Source organism: Erythrolamprus reginae, chromosome Z (genome assembly GCF_031021105.1).
Source record: "Erythrolamprus reginae isolate rEryReg1 chromosome Z, rEryReg1.hap1, whole genome shotgun sequence".
Classification (NCBI taxonomy): domain Eukaryota; kingdom Metazoa; phylum Chordata; class Lepidosauria; order Squamata; family Dipsadidae; genus Erythrolamprus; species Erythrolamprus reginae.
In genome coordinates this window covers 119,459,106-119,472,776 of record NC_091963.1, presented here as the reverse complement: position 1 = coordinate 119,472,776, position 13,671 = coordinate 119,459,106, and the positions used below count along the sequence as shown (strand labels likewise).

Sequence of the window (13,671 nt, the reverse complement as noted above, 5' to 3'; positions counted from 1 at the left end):
TGAAAGAGTAGTAGATCCTTGGAACAAACTTCCAGCAGACATGGTAGATAAATCCACAGTAACTGAATTTAAACATGCCTGGGATAAACATATATCCATCCTAAGATAAAATACAGAAAATAGTATAAGGGCAGACTAGATGGACCATGAGGTCTTTTTCTGCCGTCAGACTTCTATGTTTCTATGTTTCTATGTAGGCAAACAAACTGAGTCCTGCTATTTGGGGAGGGGAGGGGTAGGGGGGAGGGAGACAGAGAGAAAAAAAATTTACACTTACACCTGCATATATTTATATATTCATACTTCCCTGCATACATACACTTATCCATACTAGACAACCTATGATTTGTTGGTCATGCTTTGAGCAAAAGGTCTTGCAGTCTGATGCAACCAGAATGAGCATAAAAGTTATCTGATCTGTATTGCTATTAATTTTATTTAAAAATTAACCGGGATTTCAAAATTGTCATGGCATAATAAACGAGTCAGTTGAGATGAAAGGGGCCCATCCTAGTCCATCTGTATGGGAGGAGTTTGACCTGGTAGCACCTGAAGAAGTGGACAAGGCCATGGGAGATGTGAGTTCCACCACATGTTTATTGGACCTGTATCCCACCTGGCTGGTTTCAGCCAGCAGGGAGGTGACATGGAGCTCGGTCCAGGAGATTACCAACACTTTGTTGAGGGAGGGGTCCTTTCCAGCTCTCTACAAGGAGGCATTCGTGTGCCCCATCCTCAAGAAGCCTTCCCTGGATCCAGCTGTATTTAACAACTATTGTCCTGTCTCCAATCTTTCCTTTATGGGGAAGGTTGTTGAGAAGGTGGTGTTGCTCCAGTTCCAACGGTCCTTGGATGAAGCCGATTACCGAGATCCTCAACAGTCAAGATTCAGGCCCGGCTACAGCATGGAAATGGCTTTGGTCGCGCTGATGGATGACCTCTGGTGGACCCAGGATAGGGGTTTATCCTCTATTCTGGTGCTCCTTGACCTATCAGCGGCTTTCAATACCATTGACCATGGTATCCTTCTGCACCAACTGGAGGGGTTGGGAGTGGGAGGCACCCTCTTATGGTGGTTCTCCTCCTACCTCTCCGATCGGTCGCAGACAGTATTAGTGGGGGGGGGGTCAGAGGTCGACTCCTAGGTCCGTCCCTTGTGGAGTTCCTCAAGGGTTGGTCCTATCCCCCCTGTTGTTTAATATCTACATGAAACCACTGGGTAAGATCATCCGAGGGCATGGAGTGAGTTGTCATCAGTATGCTGATAATACTCAGCTATACATCTCCGCCCCGTGTCCACTCAGTGAAGCAGTGGAAGTAATGTGCTGGTGTCTGGAGCCTGTTAGGGTCTGGATGGGTACTAACAGGCTCAGATTCAACCCAAACAAAGCAGAGTGGCTGTGGGTTCTACCTCCCAAGGACACCTCCATCTGTTCATCCATTACTTTGGGGGATAATTTTTGACCCCCTCAGAGAGGGTCCACAACTTGGGCATCCTCCTCGATCCACAGCTGACATTGGGCCATCATTTTTCAGCTGTGGCAAGGGGGGCATTTTCCAGGTTCACCTGGTGCACCAGTTGCGGCCCTATCTGGACAGGCAGTCTCTGCTCACAGTCACTCATGCCCTTATCACCTTGAGGTTCAACTACTGCAATGCTCTATATATGGGGCTACCTTTGAAGAGTGTTCGGAAACTTCAGATCGTGCAAAATGCAGCTGTGCAAGCAGTCATGGGCCTCCCAAGGTATGCCCAGGTTTCTTCAGCACTCCGCCAACTGCATTGGCTGCCAATTGGTTTCTGGATGTGGCATTGGACCAGATTATTTACAGGACCGCCTTCTGCCGCATGAATCCCAGCATCCCGTCAGGTCCCACAGAGTTGGCCTTCTCCGGGTCCTGTCAACTAGAGAATGTCGCTTGGTGGGGCCTAGGGGAAGAGCCTTCTCTGTGGGGGCGCAGCCCTCTGGAATCAGCTCCCCCCAGAAATTCGTACAGCCCCCACCCTCCTCACCTTCTGAATCTGAAAACCTATTTATGCCACTAGACTTGGGGTCACTAGACCCTAGCCTCTGGCCAATGAATGTGTGGTATGTCTGTGGTTTAAATCTGGAAGAATGGTTTTTAATGTTTTAGCTTTTTTAGAATTGTTCTTTTTTTAGATTAGTCATTTATATTAATTGGATCAGATATGTTATTTTATAGTGTTTTTTATTCATGTGTTGTAAGCCGCCCCCGAGTCCACAGAGAGGGGAGGCATACAAGTCCAATAAATAAATGAATAAATAATGCTAAAGTAGAAACAGCTTCTAACTTCCTCCTGGTTTCATCATTGACTTTGCTTGTGAGAAGCTGACAATGAGTGTTGGAAATCACAATTTCTTGACTGTGAGCATGCTGAAACATCAAAAGTTTTGCAAATACAAGCGCTGTTGATATTATGCAGACTTCCCTGTTCCCTGGAAGTAATAAGTTCCAGATTTATTATGCATTCTTTAACTTAGCAGAGTTGAGAAAACTTCATTCAAAAATAGATCTGCAATGATGCATCTTGCTACTGGTTGTGCAAAAACAATGACAACAACAACAACATTCAAAACAATGATTATTGGCTAGATATAGCCAACCCCAGGCAGAAAACATACCTTATAATTCAACCTTCAGAACAATAATTGTGATGTGAGTTGAACTGAGAGAGAGCAACCAGCTCAATGTCACTCAGCTGATTTTCATACCTAAGTTAGACCTCCTTGATAGTTGATTGATAGTCTTATGGTTTCTAGGCCAGCCAACACGTTCAAAAGTTGTTGAACTGAGCAGTCTGAACTCAAGTTCTAAGTTTCTTCCCAAATTTTTTGCAAAAGTATGTAAGGCATGGAAATTTTATTGAGTTCTAATTTGGTATAACGATTAAAAGCACCAAACTAGAAACAGATAGACTGGGTTCTAGTCCCATTTTAAGCATGAAGCCAGCTGGATAACCTTGAGCCAGTCTCTCATTTCTAGAAAGGAGACAATTTGTGCAGGCAGTCAACAGCAGTCAATATGGACTGAAGGTGCATGTACCCACGCATCCCACACATACACATATATAAAGCACTGTGATATAAAGAATTGTAATAGAACAATACTAACAAAGAAGAACTAAGATATAATTAAACGAATTGTAATGTGCGATTTCATGATGCAATGTAAGTGAATATATAACCTGACCAGTAATGGGCAGCCAATATTTTTACTGCCACAAGGTAGGTGTGGCTTATTTTGTGGGTGTGGCTTAATGGTCATGTGACTGGGTAGGAGTGGCTTGCCAGTCGTGAGACCAGGTGGAGTGGCTTGAACGATCATCATCATTCAAGTGAACTATTTAGTCCTCGACTTACAACATTACCAGTGTCGCTTGCTGGGGTGACAATTTGCTTCGCGTTTCCTGTGCGTTCCTTCCTGGGTCAACCACCTGCCCGCCTCAGGCTGGGTAGCTAGGCGAACGGGTCCTGCCAGAAGCATAAATGCTACCAGCGCCGCTTCCAGCCACTCCTTCTGCTTGCACCTCAGGTGGGAGGTGGCCACATGAGGCTGGGCAGGAGAGAGGGAAGCTTGTCCGAGGCCAGAAAGGAGGAAAGGGGGAAAAAGCAAGGAGCGTAGATGCAGCAGCAGCAGCAGCAGCAGGGAAAGAAAGGACAGCTGAGCCAAGACCAGTAATCTAGGAAGTGACAGCCGCCAATCAGCTGGAGCTGCACACACATCTTCATTTCTGCTGGTGGAACTGCGTTCCACCCCGTCCTGCCTGCTGCCCACCCCTGAACCTGACCATGGGTGGGTTCTGCTTATCTTTGCCATCGGTTTGCATCGTGACATTTCGCACTCACACATCCCGTCATGCAATTTGGCTTCTGCACATGCTCAGTAGTAGGATTCAGCCCAAAACACAGCTGAGGAGCTGATCAGCTGTGCTTCGAGCAAAGAAATAAAGGTCAGTATTAACCCGGGGGCAGGCATGAAGGCTCTTTTCCAAGCAGCGGAAGAGGAGAAGCCATCCAAACAGAGAAAAATCCGCTAAAGTTTTCAAAAAAAGATGGCGCCATGGACCAGCACCAACTTTGATATCACCAGTGGGTTCTTACTGGTTCGGATGAATCTGGTCCAAACCAGGAGAAAACAACCCTTGTACCTGACACATATATTGCCACCACATTGCCACAAATGCAAACATACCTATTAGAAAACAAGCAAATCCTTTTGGTTTGTTAAGAATGATGAAAATCCTTCTTACAGAGCTATATGATGGATAACAAGATGGGAAAAAAGGCTAACCATATTCCTAAACTACTTGAGAGGAGAACCTAGGTTACTATTGTTAGAAACATGCCATAGTCTTTTCAATCCCTGTCCACTGCTGATCCCACAAAGTTTCTTCTTCTTCCTTGTTGCCGTAGTTACTGTATATCCACCCTCACCCAAAATATAGTCAGTGGTACTATTGGCAATATTTTTATTTCTGTGTCTTATATGCAGTGTAGAAAATACAGTGAAGTTCCTGTTTAAACATGTGATCTAAGGGAAGAGATAAAAGGTTGTGTTTGTGGGTCTATGTATTACAGATAGCAAAAAGAATAGAATTGTATCCACTGTCTACAAAAATGTTAGGAGCCACCATAATAAACACTGGTTTTAAATTTAGCTTTTGTTTATTCAGATTTCATACAAAAATCTTTGGGCTATAACTTTGCAGCTGAGCACATTATTAGCATGTAAAAAAACCAGATTTTTTAAAAAAACTGATGTTCTGTTAACATATATGAAAGAAGAATCAAAACCATAGTTTAGCTTCAGGTTTTGGATAATGGGACCCTCAAAGCAGTTCACGTGGAGCCTCCCACACCCAATCAGATTTCTAAGAGCTTTGATAACTTGGCTAATGTACCTGGCCAGCATACCTGGCTTTGATAAAGACAGCAACAATGCTACATTTTTCCAGGCATGAGCCAGCATTTTAATTCTTTGCATTGTTCTTAATAAAATATGACATTTTCCTGTGATTTACCTATGGTTAAGTGAGCTCTCTAAATCTGAGTACCATCATTTCTGGTTTAAAGTGACCAAAATTTAAGGCCAATATCTAGTCATGATCTCGTTAGCATTTGCCAAAAACGATGGCACCTCTCACTTGAGATAATTACAGGAGAGCTGTAATATGTGGCTATGCAGCTACAAAAATGTTACATTAATGTGCATTTGTATGGAAAATGCTTTAGAAATATACAACACTGAAAAGCATGTGCCATCTCTTTTCATGGGCTCTGGTTTTAATTTCCTTCCAAAATAAAATTCTTTGTATGAGAGGGAGGGAGGGAGAGAGGGGAGGTTGGCTAGGTTCCTCTGTTTGCAGCCCAAGCACCTACGCTCCTTGTCTGCCAATATTCTCTGCCCTCTAAATGTACAGAGATTATGACTCAAAGAAAGGCTAGAAGTGGTGCTTGCAGAGATACTTGCAGAGGTGGGTTCCACTTTCCGTCCCCGCCAGTTTGCATTGCGAACAAATTCCCCTTCTTGCATGCTCTCTCTCACCTGTGTGTCCCTCCCCAGGAATGAACCTTTGTGCCTGCGCATAGGGGTTCTTTGCAATCTGTGGTGACCGGAGCAGTGTTGGGTTCCTGGGGCGACAGTGGGGGAGACAGTGTCCCGGTAGGAAAAATGGAGCTGCGCACACAGCTCCGCATCCCTGATGCATGCGTGTGTCACCTGCGCAAGATTTGCCTTCTGCGTATGCACAGAAAGCCAATTCTCATGTGCGGACGCATGAGAGATTTTGCCATTTTTTGTTGGGGGGTGGGTTTGCTTCCACAAAGCAAAACAACACTGAAAATTGGCAAAATCACTCACTCACAAGTGTCCTTGCATGAAATTTGGCTTCCTGCGCATGTGCAGAGGCCAAATCTCATGCAGGTGCACAGGCGCACAGATCGGGGATATAAAGCTTAAGACCAGACTTAGGACCAGATTGCCTTCGGGACCGTCTTCTTCTGCCTCATGTATCCCAGCGGCCAGTTAGGTCCCACGGAGTCGGCCTTCTCCAGGTCCCTTTGGCCAGACAATGTCGCCCAGCGGGATCTAGGGGAAGAGCCTTCTCTGTGGCAGCCCCAGCCCTCTGCAACGAACTCCCTCCAGGATACAGAGATCCTGGTCTTTTGTAAAGCTTTGAAGACCTACCTCTGCCGGCGGGCATGAGGGCCATGAGCGATGAGATTGTCTTTGGCCGATATTATGAATGATTGAATTGGATGAATGTGTATGCCTGTATATGGGGTTTTTAACACTTTTACCTATTTGTATCAGTCTTTTAAAGTAAATTAGATTTCTTTTATATATTGTTTCATTTATAATATTGCACGCCGCCCTGAGTCGCTGTGAGAAAGGCGGCATAGAAATAAGTGAGTAAGTAAGTAAGTAAGTAAGTAAGTAAGGAAGGAAGGAAGGAAGGAAGGAAGGAAGGAAGGAAGGAAGGAAGGAAGGAAGGAAATAAATAAATAAATAAATAAATAAATAAATAAATAAATAAATAAATAAATAAATAAATAAATACTAAGCAAGCAAGCAAGCAAGCAAATAATGCTGTGGGTGCAATTGCATCAGTAGCAGTGGCGACGGGGAGCCAGAGGTCTTGTTCAAGAGCATGAAGTGCTGGTCATTGCTGCTGGTTTGGCTAGCAGCTCTGAATTTCCCGCTACTGGTTCTAAAGAACCAGTCTCAACCAGCAGCAACCCACCATTGGGCACTTGTCAAATTGCTTGGCCAGAACTTAAGTCTGAAAGAGGGGATTCGTTAGCAACCATTCCACAAACGTGAGAAAGGAAACAAAAAAGCTGCTCATTCCAATTTTTTCTGACAAGGAAAAGAGTTGGAAAAAGTGTAAATTGCAAGAGCCAGATAGCCAGGATGCCTGTTGCCAGATTTTGTAGTAAAGTACAACTTGCCAGGAGGGAAATTCTGTTACATAAAGTGGCCGCATGAATTTCGTAAGACCATTGTCAAGCAAAGATGAAGGAGGTCTTTAGGTCAGAGCCACCCAAGTTTATTTTAGGATTGTTGGGTTCTACTTTCCTTGCCACTCTAGTTTCAGTGCAGAATCTTCTGGGATGGCTTAATGGCTTCTAAATCAGTGTTCCCCAACCTTGGAAAATTCAAGACTTCTGGACTTCACCTCCCAGAATTCCTCAGCCAGATGAGGAATTCTGGGAATTGAAGTCCACAAGTCTTAAAGTTGCCAAGATTGGATATTCCTATTCTAAATAATGCCTTTTCTTTTTCTGTGACACTTATTTATTTACTTACTTACTTACTTACTTACTTACTTATTTATAAATGTTATTAAATATTTTCTTCAAAAGATTTTTTACAATCGACTTTTTTACAATCTTTCCATATCAATTTACATCCATTATACGTCCATTTGTCCCTCTTTTTCAATTATCAATTAGTTATACATGTAAATCCATCCTTATCTGTATTTCTATTTTATTGCACAATGAAATAGTTTCATTTCTTATATGTTGATACCATTTCTCCCAATTCTTTGCTCCTTTCTTACTTCTGTGACACCTATTTAAGCTACTTACAAAACAACTCGAGATTCACTGTTTCTAGCAAGCAAAGAAGCATCTTTGATCAATATTGTGAAGGGTTTATAAAGCCCTGATAAGGCCACACTTGGAATACCGCATTCAGTTTAGTTGCCACGATGCAAAAAGGATATTGAGACTCTAGAAAAAGTGCAGAGAAGAAGAACAAAGATGATTAGGGGATTGGAGGCTAAAACATATGAAGAACAGTTGCAGGAACTGGGCATGGCTAGTTTAATGAAAAGAAGGGCCAGGGGAGACATGATAGCAGTGTTCCAATATCTCAGGGGTTGTCACAAAGAAGAGGGAATCAACCGATTCTCCAAAGCACCTGAGGGTGGAACAAGAAGCAATGGGTGGAAACTAAACAAGGAGAGAAGCAACTTAGAACTAAGGAGGAATTTCCTGACAATCAGAACAGTTGATCAGTGGAACAGCTTGCCTCCAGAAGTTGTGAATGATCCAAGTTTTTAAGCAGATGTTGGATAACCATCTGTCTGAAGTAGTGTAGGGTTTCCTGCCTAAGCAAGAGGTTGGACTAGAAGACCTCCAAGGTCCTTTCCAACTCTGTTGTTGTTGCTATTGCTGTTGCTGTTGTTGTTGTTGTTATTATTATTATTAGTAGTAGTAGTAGTAGTAGTAGTAGTAGTAGTAGTAGTAGTAGTAGTAATAGTAGTAGTATTGGCCCAAGAAGCTTCCCAGGGGTGGGTTCTAACTTGCCTTGCCACCAATTTGCTTCCTCCCACACTGCGTGGCTGCACGTGCATTGCATGCCACACAACCACATGGGCGCGCATGCATGCGCAGTGCTGAAAATTCACAATTTTTAAAGCCAAAAACAAGATGAGGGTGCATGTACAGTGCTAAAAACTCAGCTTCTACCCATGCGCAGACCAAAAAAAATCAGCAAAAATTTCCCTCCCAAATTATTTTTTAATTTTTAATGTACACCCACAGACCGGCACCAACAGAACCAGCTCCATTACATCACCAGTTTGCTACCGGTTCTATAGAACCAGTGAAAATTCAGAGGAATCGACCTCTGGGTGAGCAGTGTGGTCGGGCAGTAGGAAAAGGGAGATTGTGATCCCGCTATATAGAGCGCTGGTGAGACCACATTTGGAATACTGTGTTCAGTTCTGGAGACCTCACCTACAAAAAGATATTGACAAAATTGAACGGGTCCAAAGACGGGCTACAAGAATGGTGGAAGGTCTTAAGCATAAAACGTATCAGGAAAGACTTAATGAACTCAATCTGTATAGTCTGGAGGACAGAAGGAAAAGGGGGGACATGATCGAAACATTTAAATATGTTAAAGGGTTAAGTAAGGTTCAGGAGGGAAGTGTTTTTAATAGGAAAGTGAACACAAGAACAAGGGGACACAATCTGAAGTTAGTTGGGGGAAAGATCAAAAGCAACGTGAGAAAATATTATTTCACTGAAAGAGTAGTAGATCCTTGGAACAAACTTCCAGCAGACGTGGTTGGTAAAATTCAGTAACCGAATTTAAACATGCCTGGGATAAACATATATCCATTGTAAGATAAAATACAGAAAATAGTATAAGGGCAGACTAGATGGACCATGAGGTCTTTTTCTGCCGTCAGTCTTCTATGTTTCTAAAGCTGCCTATTTATTAACTCAACAGCCCCGCTGAGGCCAGAGATCCCAGGGTAAAGACAATGCTTTTCTCACCTTGAGCATCAGAGCTTTTCGTTCTTCTTCAGAGCTGAGTTCATCTCCTTGTCCCTGAGCGGCACCCAATAGTGTCCCCAGAAGGAGCAGCTGCATCAGGGCCCAAAACTCCATGGTGTTTCCTTCTCTGCACGGATCTGCCCAAACGATGGAAGAGGACTCCAATTCTCTTGAATTTGCACAGATATGAGGAAAGAATGAGCCTTCCCTTTTTTTAAATCCTGGAATTTGCTGCTGTCGGCCCACTCAGGCGTTGGGGCAGAAATGAGGAGGGAGGAACAAAGCTTTAGCCATCCAAAAGCTGGAATGTCTAATCTGATCCAGATGTGGGAATATGAAGCCAAAACCTCACCCACACTGAACCTCAGCTCAGAACTGCCTGCGGGTTGTCACCTGGCCAGTTTAAACTTACATTTTTCCTTTTCATGGAATATAACTTTATGGTGGTTACTATGGCGACAATCAGAGGTGAGCTTCAAAAATTTTAGCAAGGGGTTCTCTGTCCAGTTGCTGGATGGGCTTGGCCATGGAGGGTGGGGCCTAGTCGACTTCCTGTACCATAGCAGGGCAGGGATTTTTGCCCTCCCCGGGCTCTGGAGGGCGAAAATGGCTTCCTCAGTCTCCGGAGGCCCTCTGGAACCTGGAAACGGGCCTGTTTCAGGCCTTCCCCAACTTCCAGTAGGCCTGTTTTTTGCCCTCCCTGACAGGCAGAGGTTGCTGCTCCCGCAGCTCAAAGTGTGCTGCATGCGCAGCTAGGCATCTCTGGCATGCATGCGTGGACATCCAAGCAGGACTCACTTCTCACAGTCACTTGTGCCCTCATCACCTCGAGGTTCGAATACTGTAATGCTCTCTACATGGGGCTACCTTTGAACAGTGTTCGGAAACTTCAGATCGTGCAGAATGCAGCTGCGAAAGCAATCACGGGCTTCCCTAGGTATACCCATGTCACACCAACACTCCACAGTCTGCATTGGTTGCCGATCAGTTTCCGGTCACAATTCAAAGTGTTGTTTATGACCTATAAAGCCCTTCATGGCACTGGACCAGGATATCTGCGAGATCGCCTTCTGCCGCGCGAATCCCAGCGGATGGTTAGGTCCCACAGAGTTGGCCTTCTCCGGGTCCCATCGACCAAACAATGTCATCTGGCGGGACCCAGGGGAAGAGCCTTCTCTGTGGCTGCCCTGACCCTCAGAGATCAGGACTGCCCCCACCCTCCTTGCCTTTCGTAAACTTCTTAAAACCCACCTCTGCTGTCAGGCATGGGGGAACTGAGACATCCCCCCTTGCCTATGTAGCTGTATGTATGATATGTTTGTGTGTATGCTTTTTTATATACTGGGGGTTTTAGGCTTTTTAATGTAAAATTGTTATTTTAAACTTTAATATTAAATTTGTTACTGTATATTGTTTTTATCACTGCTGTGAGCGGCCCCGAGTCTGCGGAGAGGGGCAGCATACAAATCTAATAAATAATCATTATAATTATAAAAAATCTCATGAGAAGATGTGCATGTGATTTCACTGATTTTTTTTGCTTTCACATATGCTCAGAAGCAAAATAATCACCAAAATCTCTCTCTCGTGCATGTCCTTTCACAAGATTTTGCTTCCTGCACATGCACAGAAACAAAATCTTACTCAGACATTTGTGTACACATGCCGGAGATGCGGAGATGTGCGTGCAGCTCCCTTCTCTGTGGTGGCCCCAGCCCTCTGGAATCAACTCCCCCCAGGGATTAGGACTGCCCCCACCCTCCTTGCCTTTCGAAAGCTCCTGAAGATCCACCTATGTCACCAGGCATGGGGAAACTGATATACCCCTTCACTACTATGGTTTTTTATGTATGGTCTGTTAGGTTGTGTAATTGTTTTCTTTGTATAACAAGGGTTTTAAATTGTTTTTTAACATTAGATTTGTACATGGTGTATTGTTGTTGTGAGAGGGGCGGCATACAAATCTAATAAATTATTCTTATTCTTATTCTTATTCTTATTCTTATTCTTATTCTTATTCTTATTCTTATTCTTATTCTTATTCTTATTCTTATTCTTATTCTTATTCTTATTCTTATTCTTATTCTTATTCTTATTCTTATTCTTATTCTTATTCTTATTCTTATTCTTATTCTTATTCTTATTCTTATTATTATTATTATTATTATTATTATTATTATTATTATTATTTTACTACTGGTGCTCAGTGTGACCCGTACCAGATAGGAATCTGATACTGTTCCCTATTTGTATGCACCCTGCACTTACCTGCATCCAAAATCGGCTCACAGAGACTTCTGGGAGAGGTGGGTAGGACAGGGCCAGCCAGGTGTGGCATTTGGGGGTTTTCCAAATTGCACAGAATCTTAGCTAGAGGTTCTCCCCAGCAGTCGCCCCCTGGTGATAATAATGATGGCATCTAGGATTCAAGGAGAGTTAATCTCTAGGATGTAAAAGCATGTACATTTGTACATATTTACACATGAAATAATTTTTGTTTGTTTGTTTGTTTGTTTGGTTGGTTGGTTGGTTGGTTGGTTGGTTGGTTGGTTGGTTGGCTGGCTGGCTGGCTGGCTGGCTGGCTGGCTGGCTGGCTGGCTGGCTGGCTGGCTGGCTGGCTGGCTGGCTGGCTGGCTGGCTGGCTGGCTGGCTGGCTGGTTGGTTGGTTGGTTTATTTGCCGCCCCTCTCCAAAGACTCGGGGCGAATTACAACAAATTAAAACAATACAACATCATAATCCAATTAATATTAAAAACAGTTGATCTAAAACCCCAGCAATATTAAAATCAGTCATTACCATTCACACAACAAACATACACTACATTCCTTTGGCCAGAGGGCTAGGATCTAATGGTCCCAAGCCTGGCGGCATAAATGAGTCTTGAGAGTCTTGTGGAAAGCAAGGATGGCGGCGATGTGGATCTCCGGGAGGAGCTAATTCCAGAGGGCCAGGGCCCCCACAGAGAAGGCTCTTCCCCTAGGCCCCGCCAAGCGACATTGTCTAGTAGATGGGACTTGGAGAAGGCCAACTCCGTGGGACCTCACTGGTCGCTGGGACTCATATATGATGTAATGTAAATAGTCAGTTAGAAGATGCTGCATCTAATTCAAGAAAGACAGTTCATTTTTACCTTAACTTGTAAAGGAGCAGTGCAAGTTGAAGTACTGAAAAACTTATCATGGCAAGCCACCCAAAAAGGCATTTGTAGGTTCCTGCTGCAAAGGAGAATACAAATACAAAATGGGCAGACTTGACCTTCCAATAATAAATGGTCATGCTGTGTGTGGTTCTTTCAAAATATATTACAAATGTAAGTGCTTTTGTATATGGTGTTTCTTTGCAACTAGTTGGTGGAAAATGGATACTGGGCAAGGTAGACTGAAGGAGCCAATGTACATTATGTTTTCTTTTAATCCCATCATTATAGGAAATTTTGGTTAAGTATATATTAGTCCCCATGCCCTTATATTAATTATATGCTGGGTCTTTTTCTAGGCTTATTATTACCTATTTTCCTGCTATTTCTTGCAGTTTTCATGTGCTACTATGTTTTAGCAAGCCAAACACCTTTAAATATGTAAAATTATTTTTGTAACATTTTTCTCCACCTTCATCATTTTGTTCCATTTCCTCTCATTTCAGGAAGGTGGTAATTGGTCAGGTGTTTTCTTGTGATTGTGGGTACTTAACCTTAGTTGCACAATTGTAAATAACAACCCTTTAAAACCTGCATATAATCATCCATCCATCCTTCCACTGATTCTTATAGAACTATTCATTAATTTGTTAAGATTTCTTTTTTCCCCAAAAACTCAAGGAAGTATTATAAGTAGTGCTCATTTAGCAACCTTTTTGCATTTATAGTGGTGATGAAAAAAATAACTTTCAAGCCATCAATCTTTGCAACCTTTGCAAGTCTATAAATTAAAAGAAAGTTCTAAATAAGATCATAAGCACAGCTGTGTTTTCATTTAGTGACCATTTTATTTATTTATTTATTTATTTATTTTATTTATTTTATTATTTTATTTTTTTAATTTATCTATCTATCTATCTATCTATCTATCTATCTATCTATCTATCTATTTATTTATTTATTTATTTATTTATTTATTTATTTATTTATTTATTTATTTATTTATTTATTTGATTTTATGCCGCCCTTCTCCTTAGACTCAGTGCGGCTTACAACATGTTAGCAATAGCACTTTTTTAACAGAGCTTTTAACACTTTTTTATTTATGACCAAGTTTCCAGTTTCAAATGTGATCACAAAATGACCACAATGCAGGTATTCTCATAGAGATGGGGAGTTAAGTGATGAAGCGTGCTAGTAATATTGCAACAAAACTC

At 42.6% G+C, this 13,671-nt stretch overlaps 2 protein-coding genes across 2 annotated transcripts in view; one reads left to right on the top strand and one right to left on the bottom strand.

Moving 5' to 3' along the window:
- The window catches only part of CLEC11A (C-type lectin domain containing 11A), a 40,850-nt gene extending 31,344 nt beyond the window's left edge, over positions 1 to 9,506 (bottom strand). Inside the window, exon 1 of the mRNA XM_070728964.1 lies at positions 9,317 to 9,506. Within this exon, the coding sequence (XP_070585065.1) occupies positions 9,317 to 9,430 (114 nt within the window). The 5' untranslated portion in view covers positions 9,431 to 9,506. The remainder of the gene's footprint in view (positions 1 to 9,316) is intronic.
- Positions 1 to 13,671, top strand: part of RUVBL2 (RuvB like AAA ATPase 2) — a 615,067-nt gene that overhangs the window by 11,999 nt on the left and 589,397 nt on the right. The gene's annotated exons all lie outside the window — the stretch shown is intronic.